Source organism: Halichondria panicea, chromosome 16, assembly GCF_963675165.1.
Source record: "Halichondria panicea chromosome 16, odHalPani1.1, whole genome shotgun sequence".
In the NCBI taxonomy this organism is placed as follows: Eukaryota; Metazoa; Porifera; class Demospongiae; order Suberitida; family Halichondriidae; genus Halichondria; species Halichondria panicea.
This window is the reverse complement of record NC_087392.1, coordinates 4322510-4336682: the sequence shown is the minus strand read 5'-3', so window position 1 is coordinate 4336682 and position 14173 is coordinate 4322510. Positions and strand designations below refer to the sequence as shown.

The following is a 14173-nucleotide window of genomic DNA, read 5'->3' as shown; positions in this document are numbered from 1 at the left end:
GCGGGTGATTTGTGCTTGAGAATTTACAGTACTCTCGTTAATCCGGTCACCCTTGGGTAATATTCGTGCTCCAGTGTTCAACCACGAAAACCATATGAATAATTTACCCCCCCCCCCCCCGGAAATTACCAGCTATACGGTATCTCATCACTCTATAGTGACGGATTTATTCGGTTACCATGCATTAAATCTTGACTTGCATACCATCTCGTTCACACACCGCCCTCGAGTATGAGCCCCATGCACCCCCTAGCTAGCTGACAGTGCAATTTCAAGTTGAAATGCAGCCTGTTGCTAAACACACGGCTATTTCACTGCTGGCATGCTTAACCCTGGTTGCCAAACCTTGCTGGCTACTAAGAGAAAGTAAGCAAGATATGTCTCCAAGTTTAGGGCGTCCTGGATCCGAGGTAGGAGGGTGGACACAGCAGTATGGAGATCAGTCCTCCACCAGCTACACGGAGTACGTTGACAATGGCCAGTTTAAACCTGGATGGAACTATACTACTAAAAATTTTGTCTCGCAGACCTCTCCATGTGTTAACGAGTTTGGTGTACTGTACTATCCTTTACGAGCTAATGTGATCGCCATAGCACCAAATGGAAGCATGATTTGGGAATGTGGTGTGTCCCCGAACGGAAATTCGTACCTCACAAATACACTGTACTCAAAGCCACACAATTATGTGATAGTTGGGAGCACTTGGGTGCAGCAGAATACCTTCTTCCAGTTTGTAGCTATCAATGCAACAGACGGTGAAGTAGTATGGACTAAAATGTTTAATGAGCTCTATCATCCAACTACAATTTCACTCTCCATCGAAACAGATTGTGTTTTTGTGGCCGGATATGATAAAAGCAGTTTCGCCGCTGTCAAGATTACCAATGGTGAGATTATGTGGGAAAAGAAGAACATTTATCAAGTTGGGATCTTCATGCAATTGAAAGTCGGAAATATAATGCAACCGCTTACAGATGCAATTAATGACATTCCCAAAAAGCAGACATTGAATAGCAGTACGAAGCAGTTTTCCTCAGCTCCTAAACTTCTTTCACTCAACCAAACTGACGCTGCTCTGAATGGTGAGGTGGTGCTGCTATCAACTGATCCTTGGGATGGTTTTGAAGGGAAAGGACGACTTTATGCTTACGACACTGCAGCTCAAGGTGGTGTATATACAGTAATGATCAGTCGGGTGATAAATTCAAATTTTTATACTATATCAGGATTGACTGTACAGAATGTCTTGTCTCAAATCATTTTCCTCTCTCATGCACAGGTCCACTTCCTTTCCCCCACCTTCAGTGGTATACTGATTTGGGGTTCACAGCAGGAGCACTGTTTGCATTCTCAAGGTGCAGTGCTCTAGTAATTATATTTAATTATATTCACAATTATTATATTCATGTTACCAAGCTACTCTAACAATAATTGCCGAGCGCCTTAGCGCGAGGCAACTAATACTGCATCGTATCTCAGAAAACCTTTGTATGTATGTATGTATGTATGTATGTATGTATGTATGTATGTATGTATGTATGTATAATTATGTATGTCACGCTCAGGAATGCAGAATTGGGTGTGGCTACATTCGGTTAATCTTTATTACCTCCAAACTGATCTACTATTGGCATAATTATGCAGAGAATAAAAGCTACGTACTAGCTTGAAGAGCTATAGCTTAGGCTGTAGCTATTATAAGAGTCAAAGCCAACAACGACACTACTACTCGAGATAGTAGAGTTCTTGAGAGACTGATTCTAACCAAAAATGTATATGTATTTGCTATTTCTCATTCTCTATACTCTCTAGCAAGCTCTCCTTCTTTCTCCTAAAATTGTACTTAAATGCAACTCTGCGCGAGGCTAATCATGCGTGTGCGTATACCTAGTATAGTATTGTCCATGTATACTTGTTTGTTTTGCATGTGAGTCAAACTCCAGACCCTCTTGCAGTGTTGGCATTCTGTATGGCAGTAACTCCGGAAGTGAGGGCAGCAAGGGAGCACTGTTCCTGGTCAACCTGACCACAGGCGGCCTGCTATACAATGATGATGGATGGTGTGACAGAGGGGCTGGTGGGCTGAGTGGACCAGTGGTCGATCAACAAGGATGTGTGTATTTCAGGTGATTCAAGAATACATGTGCATTTGATTTACAAGCTATAATACTACCGTATAGTGGGTAAGTTTCGTGGGGTAAAAAATTCGTTCAACTCGAGAAATGGTAGTTTTCATGAGTAAAAATTTCGTTTAGTCTCGTGGCTGCACGGAATTCCTACGTTCAGATAAGCCACGCCTACGATAAAATTTTGTGGAGGTCAGCCTGCCCACGAAAATAGCGAATATTTTACCCCACGAAAATTACCCGCTATACGGTATTCTGAAAAGCGTCAGGAGTTTGACTGACCAAAGTAATATTACACTCTGGTTTCCATGCACATACATGTACATACGCACAGTTGCGGCAACCAGATGTTCTCTCTGACTCCTAGTGGTTCCCTTCGTTGGCAATCGGAAAAATTTGGCAACTCCTCACTTGGATCAGTCACCCCACCCTCCATCCACCCTGATGGCCACACCTACTTCATCCATCAAAACGGCACAGTGGTGTACCGTCTAATGACCAGAGATGGATCACTAGACAAGACCTATAGTGTCCCAAAACTTGAATATTTTGAGCCACCTATTTTAGTAGGTTCTATGTTTATGTATTTGATTGGTTTTGAAGGTAGTGCTGTTAGCATAGTTCCTATTGAGCTATGAGAACAATTTCTGCTTGTGTGTTTGTCACAAGCATTACCAGACTATTTTTGGAGTTTTATCACTTTAGTGGTAAACAGAAATCCTTTTACAAACTCTACTTTGAAGTATAATATCTTCAGGCATCCCTGCAACAATGCATCTAAGCTATATCTATGAATAACAGACTTTCTACTAAGTGTTATGAGTGTACCAATTAAGATAAGATATAACTAATTGTAAAACCAGAGAACTCCTGATAAAACTTATAAAAGTGTCCACCATCTTCCATAGAACACATGCATGCAAGATCTGCATGTTTGAACTATAACATTAAGACCCACAAAAACATTTGCAATGTGAAAAATTGGCCGGGGGAACACCAAAAAGCGTAGAAACAAGAACGCGGACGAGAGCATAACTCCAATCTGTTACATTCCCTTGCAAATGTAGGACTGGCCAGCGAGTCTAAGGATAGACTGGTTTAGTCCAGAGGGGGTAAGCCAATGTCAAAAGGTCATAAATTAAAACAGCACATGGGGTTATATGTTTTACATGTATACTGATCGAGTTCACCCTCGCGCCCCTGGGTTTATACACCACCACTAGCTTCATGCTTTTGAGCTATCGCGCCACAGACAAACCAGCTTGTGAGAAGAGATCCCACCTTTGACCTTTTATTGCATGCTTCGAAACCACAAGATGGAAAATTAGCCTTCTGTAGCTAGGGTATAAATTTTGATGTACGCTGCACCACGTATACCAAGAACATGTACAGAAAAGCGGTAGCTGCTATATAATAAGCACGTGACATTGTGTACTGCACATGCGCAATGCATTGCAAACCTAATATCACTTCTACAACAGACTGTAGCAAACAATCTATATACATCATATCGATGTTTACTAATATGTACAGTTGTGAAAAGGGTTCGCTAAGTGCAAACCTCTCCTAACTATTAAAGATGTAGTTCAGAGTTCCATCTGTATATAACATGCAGTAGTTGAAAATGGTTTGGTGATGGTGAACAAGACTTAGTTTGGAGTCCCTCTGTACAAAAGTTGGAAGCGATTCCAAACGGACGAACCTTAACTCTCGTGTTGCCAGTGTACTGTTGTACTGTAATTGTAGTCGACTACAATAGCTGACCTGATAAGCAGAGCAGTGAAGGTGTTCTATCCTGACAAGTTTGTCGTCTCACCATCAAGGTACACATTGTAACTTTTGGCTCTCAGAAAATTGACATCAAAATCCAAACGATTAATCTACCTTTTCTTCATATAAATCTCCATTCCTAGAGTGCAGTCTTATATACGTCATAGCTATATATACTGGAGCCGGATTATAAAGAAAAAGGCAATAATCTTTCGGATTTCGTACTTAAGAGGCCACAATTATCTATTGCTCTGATAGCAACCATTATAATACTGAACCCAGGACACGAGGCGGAGTCATTAACTGCTTTTGACATGACAAATTAATTACTATAACATAAGTTATACTTAATATGCATTTGCTTATAATTATAAGGGTTAGGGTTAGGGTTAGTATGTGCATGCACAGCGAGGTATAATTATAATTTGTGTGTTGTCTGTCGAGCTTTAGACTGCTACAGCTGCTCAAGGATCAATCATGCAGTGAAGTGCAAATTATATAATTCAGCACATAAGGCCAATGTTAATCAATGTCTTGTTTCTGGTTACCTCCCTCCTCAAATTTCACTGCCTCATCAAAAAACTCATTATTATGACATCACTCCATTATTTTCATTAGCCACACCTACTTGTGGGTGTGTCACATGATAAATAGCATAGATTGCAGCATAGATTAGGTAAGATTTTCCTTTTTCATATTTGTGGTTTTATTGTATATCCAGTGTGGTTATTTTAATTAACAGGAAATGGGGTTTTACAGGAGTGATGTCACAATAATGAATAATGATAACCTCCCTCCTCACTAGTGGTAAAGTGATTTCCAAACCAGAAACAAGACATTGACGAACACTGGCCTAATTACAGATATCGCACAGAAGGAATACGTACGTATATTATACAGTTACTGTACACGTGGACCACGAATATTTTGTCCCCCGAAAATTACCCGCTATACGGTAGTTTGTTGGGGCTAATTAGATACCTTACTATACAGAGCACTTATATTACAAACAAGGAAATGTGGTTAGACGATATTACTATATAATTATGCTTAGTAATTAGTCGCTCTCCATCTCCTCATGCATGCATGTGCTCCTGATACGTATATACAGCAGCTCAAGATATAGACCTATCATCATAATAATTTATTGTGGTTGCTGCCATGCATGTACATGGAATGCTATACTTTATGCTCTGCACTACAACCGTCTCCCGCTATCCTCAAAATCATGCCCCACCTTAAAGTCGTTCAAAACCTCCCTGAAAACCCTACACATCACAATCTAGGAGAACACCTGTCATATATGAATTAATTATCTAAATGTATGTTTTATATTTTTTCTTTTCTTTTATATAGGGCCTGCATGAAAACCTACCATTATGGTGGATGCAGCATTCCTATTCAAATGAAAATTTATCTATCTATCTATCTATCTATATCACATTCAAAACTTTTCACTAGAGGTTGTTCATTTCATGAAAAATAATGCTAATACATATACAATTAAAGTGACACAAGTAATGTTAAAGTTCATTCATGTCTAGAGTTTAACAGTTACTAAAAGTCATTTTCATTTCTTGAAGGATAACATTCACACAATAAGTGCTGGGTCGGCTTTTAGGGTCATCAGACAAGCACCACAGGACAAGAGATATTAGTTCAGGTTCTTTTGGTTTCATCATCTCAATCCACTTTTTTCGCTTGAAGATTTCTTGCTCCCCCTTGGCATGTATATCATCGGGCACATGATCCCAGGAGAGGTCAGGTGACATCTGATTCCCAACAAAAAGAGTGAGAACACCAAATGAGAAGATGTCAAGGCTTTCATCGTATTTAGCACCATCTTGGAGAGCTTCAGGAGGCATGTATGGAAGCGTACCAGGAATTTTCGAGAGTTGAAACAAAGATCTTGTAAAAATTCTTGACACACCAAGGTCGGCTATCTTGGCTCGGTTGTCAGCTGTTAGGAGAATATTGGCAGCTGTGAGATCACGGTGGATGATAGAACACTCCTCGTGAAGATAGAGTAGCCCACAGGAGACATCGTGAAGTATTGAGACCTTTGAAGGAAGGGGCATGTCTGAGGTACTGCTGAGGTACACTGCAAGGTCAATGTGAAGTTGTTCCATAAACAGCATCAGATCAAACTCATCTTTACCAAACTGTACTCCAATGAATTTGACAACATTGGGATGTTCTGCTTGACTCATTAAAACGCATTCGCGACACAAATTTTCGTGACATGCTTGCTTTTCCTCCAGTGTAACATTTTCTTGTTTTCCCCGCCCCATAAGTATGTCATGTAGACGCTTAGCAATGCAAGGGGTCCCATTCAAGTTGACTGCATACACACATCCAAAACTGCCCCTCCCAATTCGGTTTCGATCAGAATACTGGATAGGTGTCGTTGATTTCACAGTGAAAGCCTTAACATCCTGACTATACTGGCGTTTCACCAACTCATTGGTCTGCACAACAAAAGAAATAACAACAATAGTATTATACTTACTATACTATAGTATTATATATACTTGACGCATAAAATTATGGATTACCTTTTTGGATGGCACAAGCAAGGCAGTCTCTTTCATACGTTTGTTCAGCTGCTTGAGCATTCTACTTGTTTGACTCTGTAAATACGCATGATTTGTGCATGTACATGTGAACCTAACTATATTAGTACAGTAGACTCTTGCTAGAGAGGGACCAGATTTCATTCGAATACCGTATTACTAGAGTGTTTTGCGAGCATCAAACATTTGCGAAGATTGATCAATTCGCAACAATAAAATCCGCAAAACCTAAATTATTACTAAATACACACGATCCTTGCCATAACGCAATAGCTAGATCGCAAAGGGTCAACATTTCTGCTCATTTAGCTCATTCGCAAAGGTTGTTCATCCGCAAAACATTCTAGTAATATAAGGTACATGAAATTTCTGGATTAACGGATGTCATTGTAAGTGATTATGAATATCATTAACGAAGACGTGTATACATGTACAGTGGAACCCCTCTATAACGGATACATTTGGGGAACAATGTTTTGGCCTTTATACAGAGGCGGCCTTTGCTGAGAGGTTGTTTTGTACACAAACTGTTCATTTGGGTCCTGAGTGCCTGGCCGTTATATAGCAGCTGGCTTTTATTCGGAGGTGGTTGTTAACATAGGTTCCACGTATTGTATTACTGCATGTGGCCAGAAGGGAAGCTGTTATAGCTAGAATATATACAAAAGTTCTCTCCAATAGAGTGAGTTTGTGAGCTCTCTTAGTTTTCTTTGCAGTGGACATTGTACATTATGTACTAGCTGAGAGCACGTTTATTAATTAATAAAATTCAGCAGAGCAAGTTAGAGTGCGAATGCACAGTAGTCTATCTATACTGACATGCCCTCCCCTCCACTTTCAAACTAAAGGGGTTCGTATTAGCGAGGGTCTACTGTATACACAAATTATCGGTTATTTAACTTCAAAAAATACAGCTATGTACATTATATTTACCTCTTGCTGTATCCTTTGATTGATTTGTTGCTCACATCTATTGTTCACTTCTTCGAAATTACGCTCTGATTGTTGTCGGAACTGCTCAAACGACTAAATACGAAAATATAACTTTAACGTATACAAACTCTCCAGCTTATGAGCTCTAAAGCATGTTTTTTTTAACAAGGAATCCAATGGTATATACCGTATAGCGGGAAACTTTCGTGGAGGTTAACATTGCTACATGCCTGACGATACTTTAAGGTAACATAAATCACAGGTAGATTTTTTTAACACATCTTGCTGGTATTAAATTCTGCTAAAGTTGCATAGCGTTTGTAATTCTCGCATGTGAGTTATAGTACATTTTCCAATTAGCCGCGAGTACACATTTTTGTGATTTTACTCTCATTCGCAGAAATAGCAGTATTAATACCTGCGTAAATAATTATTCATGATTTTTTGATGATTTTTGTGAAACTATAAATGCCATGAAAGAAGTTTGAAACACATATATAGCTATATGATAAATATATTGGTATATCATTCTGTATAAGAAGTATCAATCTTCAAAACATCTTTCAGTGGAAGCTCTGAGCGATCATCAAAGTTTACTAGAAACAACACAACTAGTAGTCATTTTAAACTTCCAAAAACACTTCTAGCTCTGTGTTCTTGCTCTTATACGATGCTTCTTACCATTCTAGAGGGAAACTCGAAGCAGTTTTTTCTTTCCAGGCCAAAAAGTCTCGTAAACTAACACCACTTAAAATGGTGGTCAGAGCCAAGGAAACAGCCTCTTGTGAGCTTTCAGTAGCCTTTTTTCGAGTCGCCCTGCATATATATAGTGAAGCTACAGTAGACTGTACCTAAGCTATCTTGTCTATTTGAGCCATGAAATGACTACTGCGTTTCAGCTTGACTTCCACCCTCATTCTAGCTGCTCTCACGTCACTAGATATAGCTCATGAATAATTAATGAGCACGCAAACGGTTTACCGTATAACCTTAAGGTAATAATATACACGATTGTACGCAACACTTACATCCTGGCTGGTTGCTATAGTTTTTCTCTGGTGTATGGTTTCACTCTTGAGGCGGTCACGCTCCTCAGTAACCTTTGTTAAGAGTTTGTAATCAGTTTGAAATGCAGCCAACCCATCTTGGAACCTGTTGTTGTGATGCAAAAGTACGTACAATGAAGACAAATCACTATACATACATTAAGCTTATTAGCAGGCTATAAGGGTGGTAATACTTATATATAAACTGCTCAGGCGCCTGTATAACCTACATGTATATAAATCCTTTAAGATGCGCAGCTAGACCAAATAAAAGCCCTGCAGATGTTTTACGCTTGCATGTCCAGTGTTGGCTACAACTACATTGCTGTATAATACATGTACTACTTTCATCAATATATGCCATGTTACCCTGGTCCGGTAGTTGACTACAAATTAACAGAACCGGATTACGGTTAGGGTTTGATACACACATACCTACTAATCAGGGATTGACACTCTCCTAAGCCTCCTTTAAGAGTTTGGCAAATCGTTTCAGATTTCTCAATGTTGGCTTGAACATCTGCAGGCTGCATAATTACACAGAATTACTTACGATGCTATATCAGACTCAATGATACAGTACGTATAGGTATAGGTGGGGATGGTGTGTATAATTAACACGAATCTATAGGACAATCATACATGTATACCAGTACATGTGTTGTGAAACCACTTGTACCCCGGTATAATGCAGAAATCTGTTGTTTCAGATCTATTAACTACTAGCTTTCTAAACACAATTATCTGATAATCTGCAATTCTCATATGAATACAAAATGGTACCGTTGCTTGTTCAGTTTCAAGTTGCGTCTTAAGGTCAGAGTTTTCAGACTTTAACTGCTCATTCTCATCTATTAAGGCCTTCTTTTCAGCTGCCATGGTGTCAATCATTTCCTTGATACTTTTCTCATAATTCTTCGAGTCTTCCATACATCCCTGAGGTGAGTATCAAAAGACATTCTAACTACTTTGCATGCATGGGGAGGGGCTAATCAGAGAAACTCAACTCTAAAGTAACTGATGTCTTTATCCATCTTTTCCAGTTGCTCCGTGAGAGTTTTGTTTTCCTTGTACAGAATAGAGAAGTACTTTATTTGTGCAAACCAGTAGTACGTACAAAATATACTTTTTATGGGTTCTTGATTGGTGTACTCAATTCAATTCCAGAAATCTTGTAATAGACCAATGCTTATCAGAATGGTATTGCATATAATTATACCTACTAAAATATATCTGGAGAATTATGTACTTAATTAACTCACTTCAAGGTAACTGACGTCTTGATCCTTTTTTTCAGATGCTTTCTGAGAGTTTTTTTCTCCTAAATGTACAGCATTGATGATTAAGTGATTAAGCATTGGAGAGCATGCGCAAGCGAAAGCTTATGTTTCAAGCAAAAAAAGTTAGCAACTGTTGCTATCCACCATCTTGAGTGGCAAAAGCGGTTGCATACACAGAAACACAAACCATTGATGGACACTAGGGCTAGATACTCAAACTCGTCCATTGCTACAAGAGAGTACCAGTCCAAAATTCGGTAGTAGCCTACAAGGACTAGTATAGTTATCAATAGAGACAGATCCTCAGAGCAACCGGCTTAAAGTCTATAATTAGTCTGCTCAGTATAGTGCAAAATATTTGATGTGCATGGTCGATCTTCTTTGCAGCACTCTCAGTTATAGGCCAGCACGTAGGCACCTTTTTGGGTGAAAGTTAGCTCATGAGAATAATAGGCAGGTTTGGAAGCACTGAGTACCAAGTTCTCATTGAATTGGTGCATGGATCTTGACATGTATACATCGCATGATTCTAGGCTACAGTGTTAACACTGTGTCATAGTGTATAGTTAACACAATCACCTTAATTGCAAGCTGCGCTGTGCTAATGCCTCTCGCCATGTTTTGCTTTCGCTCAAAATAATTATGTATAGAGTGTATATAGAGAGGTAATTAGTTTGCTTTGTGTTATTTTATGTAATTATTGTTGACTGAAACACACAGTCATTATAGATGAGGAGCTTAATGGGAACAGAAGTATCTGATGGCTTAATTGATGAATGATCTTCACAAGGATAGAAGCCAGAGGATAGAAGCATGTAGTTTTGTAGCTCTCTTGTAACTAACAGCTATAGCGCTTTAGTGCAAGGCTAACTCATAAGTTGAATAGAAAGTTTGTGCGAACAGACGATGCTATGAAATATTCTGAAGAGACTACAACAGCCTTCACTGCATGCGAGTCAAACTAGCCATAACTTGAGAAAGAAGCTTTAGTTTGCATATCCACGAATCAAAGTCCATGAGAACGTGGCTAGAAGCTATAGAAGCTGTTAGTTTCACTATGCCAATCATAACACCAACCCATCTTGTTTGTGTCCTTGAGCCAACACTACTTTCTCACAAAATTAACGGTTGGACTTGTATAATAATAAGGATTTAGAGCTCGGTATTCATGACTGCAAATAATTGACATGCCCCCCCCCGTTCATACCTCAATCCCTTTTTGTTCTTGATCCATTATCGGAACTTGTTTGCTCTGCTCTTCTGTATGCACCTTGATTTGTTGGTTTTCTCTCTCCAACATACTGACACGGGCTCGTAGCTGAGCGATCAACACTCTGACATTGACATCGTCAGGTATATCTTCAGGCGCTATCTCAAGAAGCTGCTTCATTTCCCCTTCCATCTGTTTATTTGCATATTTGAGATTCTCAATATGGTGTTGTAAAGTGCTAAGCTGCTCTCTGAGTGCAATGACCTGTTGTGTTGCTTGATATCGTTGATCTTCTTTTTGCTTGAGTTCTGCCGTTAGTTTTTCTTCGTTTCGATGAAAGTCGTCGATCCTGGCAACCAAATGAGCTCCATCGATAGACTTAGTTTTTTTCCTACCAGCTTTCTTCTTTTTCGGTAGCTTCTTTATATCAGTTGCAGCACCCTCTTTGAGTCGTACACTTTGCTCGGCAATTTGAACTTGTCGTTCCAAGTCAGCAATTCTCAGTAAGCTGTCCTCTCGGTCTTTCCTCAATGTCTCCAACTCATCTTTCTGTATATAAGTAAACAAAAAGCAGATGTGACAATTGACTGTGTATCGTAGCTAGTTATTACAGGTGTTAATATACAGGATGCAGTAAGACACCCAAGAACATACATTAAAGCATGGGATCCCCCTCTAGAAATCTGAAAAGTTTCTCTCTGAAATGTCTACAATCTCATTAACTAAGTATAATTTATATGGTTTGAAGCACAAAAACCCCCCAAAAATCCTATATAAAACCCGTACTATTACAACTACAGTACTATGAGGAGCGTCTAACTATGGCAATCACGTTTGGTACGTGGCTATGACCCTAGAGAGAAAGTTGTAAACTAAGTGGTTAAATCCCTACAAGTGTTATACGCAAATACAGCGCCGTTTGTAAGTACTTAGTGGCTCTATACTAGTCTGTGCCATGTCTCTAATGTGGCAGCTCTGAAATGCTTTCCTGTCCTTCTTGGTAATGTACATAGGTGAACATTGTAATAGGTATGTTGTTCAGACCACCGTATATAGTGGGTAAGTTTCGTGGGGTAAAAATTCGCTATTTTCGTGGGCAAGCTAACCTCGATGAACATTTTCCACAAAAACCTAGCCGCAACGCATGTAAGGAAGCAAATGAAATTACCCCATGAAAATTACCCGCTGTACAGTGGGATCTTATCTTGACAGCTAGCTGTTTAAGCCTTACCTGCATGACCGATGCAACAGCTATCTACTGTCAATGGAGTGTTTCTATATAACGATATTCATGACTCAAATATTGATATTCATACTGAATAATGTGGTTTTAATTTTAATGATGGCATACCGAATGTTTTGCAAGCATCAAACATTTGCAACGTTGCGAGGGTTGATCAATTCGCAACAGTAAAATCCGCAAAACGTATACCTAGTAAATACACACGATCCTTGCCAGAACAGTTAGATAGTTAGATCGCAAAGGGTCAACTTTTCTGCTGATTTGGTACATTCACAAAGGTTTTTCACCAGCAAAATATTATAACACAAATTAAATCCTTATAAGCATGTCTCCCAGCCAGCTAGGTTCATCAAGGAATGTTTGTATGGTTTTACGAGACCTTAAGATAAAATACTGCCTTAATCGTTCAATGAGATAAAATACGGTATTAATTGGAGGAATAAAGAAAGAAATAGACGTAGAGTTAGGAAAAAGGAGAGCCTGTATCGGGAAGTCGCGTGAGGGTAGAAGGGTGAAAATGAGCGTGGGCATGCTGAACTAGAGATGTTGGACTGCCCACGCAGATATCTATGACTAATAAAACTTTGCCTGCAGCAAGCTGGACATGGACTTGGAACTGGAAGTTTGCAAGCACTATAGCTAGCTATATACCTTAGGCTTAGCTAGATGATCTACTAGTCTAGATTGTGTGTTCAGATTCTATCAGACTATTACCTTTTCTTGTGTCTTTCTACATGCTAGTATAGATCAAGAATAGCTTAGTCATCATTATCATATAGCAGGTAGCTACTGCCACCAGAGCTGGCCACGCTGGTTCTCTGATCTGACTTGCATCACAGCTTGGTGGTTGTCTCATGCAGTACAGTCTTATTAACTCTGAATGCGTGGGAGAATACCTTACGTCACGATTGTGGGCTACATATCGCCCACGTTCATAAAAATCCTTGTGGATCACGCGATTTCCCAAACCAGGCCTTACTTTTTCTTAACTGTACGCCCATTTCTTTCTTTGCTGCCTCACTAGCACTAGTGATTTATGGATAAACAATGACAACAACAGCAAGAAAAAGTAAGGCCTGGGAACGAGGCTATCAATTTGTAACAATAAAGCCTAAATTAGTATAGATGGGCGTGCCCGTCCTCAGCCATAAAAGGGGGGGACGGGTTTCAGCCCTATCTAGCATTCGTCTGGTAGATCGAAATACAGACAATCCTTGCAGAATGCAATGCTTAGATCGCAAAGGGTCAATTTTCTGCTGATTTAGTTTATTCGTAAAGGTTTTTCAACAGCAAAATATCGGTATAGATGAACCACAATTAAAATATAATCTATATAGAGTCTACGGCTTTTTTGAAATAATTATTTGGGAGTGCAGACAGTCCCAGCTAGCTAGCTATAGCCCAAACATTCGCAGTAGATCTATATTAAAATTGTCAATGGTAACTGGGCCCAATTATCTGCTGGTATCATGGTAGAATGGAATACAATTAGATCTATTGTTTACCTTTTGGAGTGGAACTTTATCACAGGCTTTGTCACTGTCACTACCAGCAGCTGGTTGTGCCTGAATTAGATCTATGTCTAAATCAATGCGACCAGGTAGAGGTATGTAAGATGGGTATGACCATGCGAGATCATCTGTTTTCTGGGAGCTTCTGCTTGATGGAGCTTTATAACTAGCCATCATTTGACTAGCCATATTATTTTCAGACTATTTGCTACTATACTCACGAGGCAAGAACAGTGAGAAGTACAGTTATGTGGGACTTCCCCAGGAAGGTCCCTAGTATAGTAGGCCTTGCCCAATTATGCTCAAAATTTTGCCTATAAAAGAGAACAAGAGTGCACTCTTGGTAAGAATTTAGGTACAAATGCATGAGACTTGGAGACTAGACTAATTATTAGTCTAGTCTCCAAGTCTCATGCATTTGTACCTATTAGTCTTAAATTCTTACCAAGAGTGCACTCTTGTTCTTACCAATTAGTCTTT

The 14173-nt window shown here is 39.4% G+C and overlaps 3 protein-coding genes across 3 annotated transcripts; 1 reads left to right on the top strand and 2 right to left on the bottom strand.

Annotated features, from left to right (window-relative positions):
• The first annotated feature begins 226 nt into the window (after window positions 1-226).
• Window positions 227-2896, top strand: LOC135349711 (uncharacterized). Its single transcript, XM_064548296.1, has 4 exons — window positions 227-1167; window positions 1281-1356; window positions 1957-2127; window positions 2462-2896. The coding sequence occupies exons 1-4, from the start codon at window positions 282-284 to the stop codon at window positions 2763-2765; spliced, it is 1437 nt and encodes a 478-aa protein (XP_064404366.1). The 5' UTR covers window positions 227-281; the 3' UTR covers window positions 2766-2896.
• Window positions 2897-5098: 2202 nt separating this feature from the next.
• LOC135349707 (uncharacterized) lies at window positions 5099-11017 on the bottom strand. Its single transcript, XM_064548289.1, has 9 exons — window positions 10937-11017; window positions 9712-9770; window positions 9457-9516; window positions 9233-9385; window positions 8885-8976; window positions 8432-8555; window positions 7404-7496; window positions 6453-6527; window positions 5099-6365 (listed from the first exon to the last, which is right to left on the bottom strand). The coding sequence occupies exons 3-9, from the start codon at window positions 9481-9483 to the stop codon at window positions 5445-5447; spliced, it is 1485 nt and encodes a 494-aa protein (XP_064404359.1). The 5' UTR covers window positions 9484-9516; window positions 9712-9770; window positions 10937-11017; the 3' UTR covers window positions 5099-5444.
• Window positions 10931-13959, bottom strand: LOC135349821 (uncharacterized). The gene is made up of 2 exons (XM_064548432.1): window positions 13688-13959; window positions 10931-11488 (listed from the first exon to the last, which is right to left on the bottom strand). The coding sequence occupies exons 1-2, from the start codon at window positions 13880-13882 to the stop codon at window positions 10931-10933; spliced, it is 753 nt and encodes a 250-aa protein (XP_064404502.1). The 5' UTR covers window positions 13883-13959.
• Between the last annotated feature and the right edge of the window lie 214 nt (window positions 13960-14173).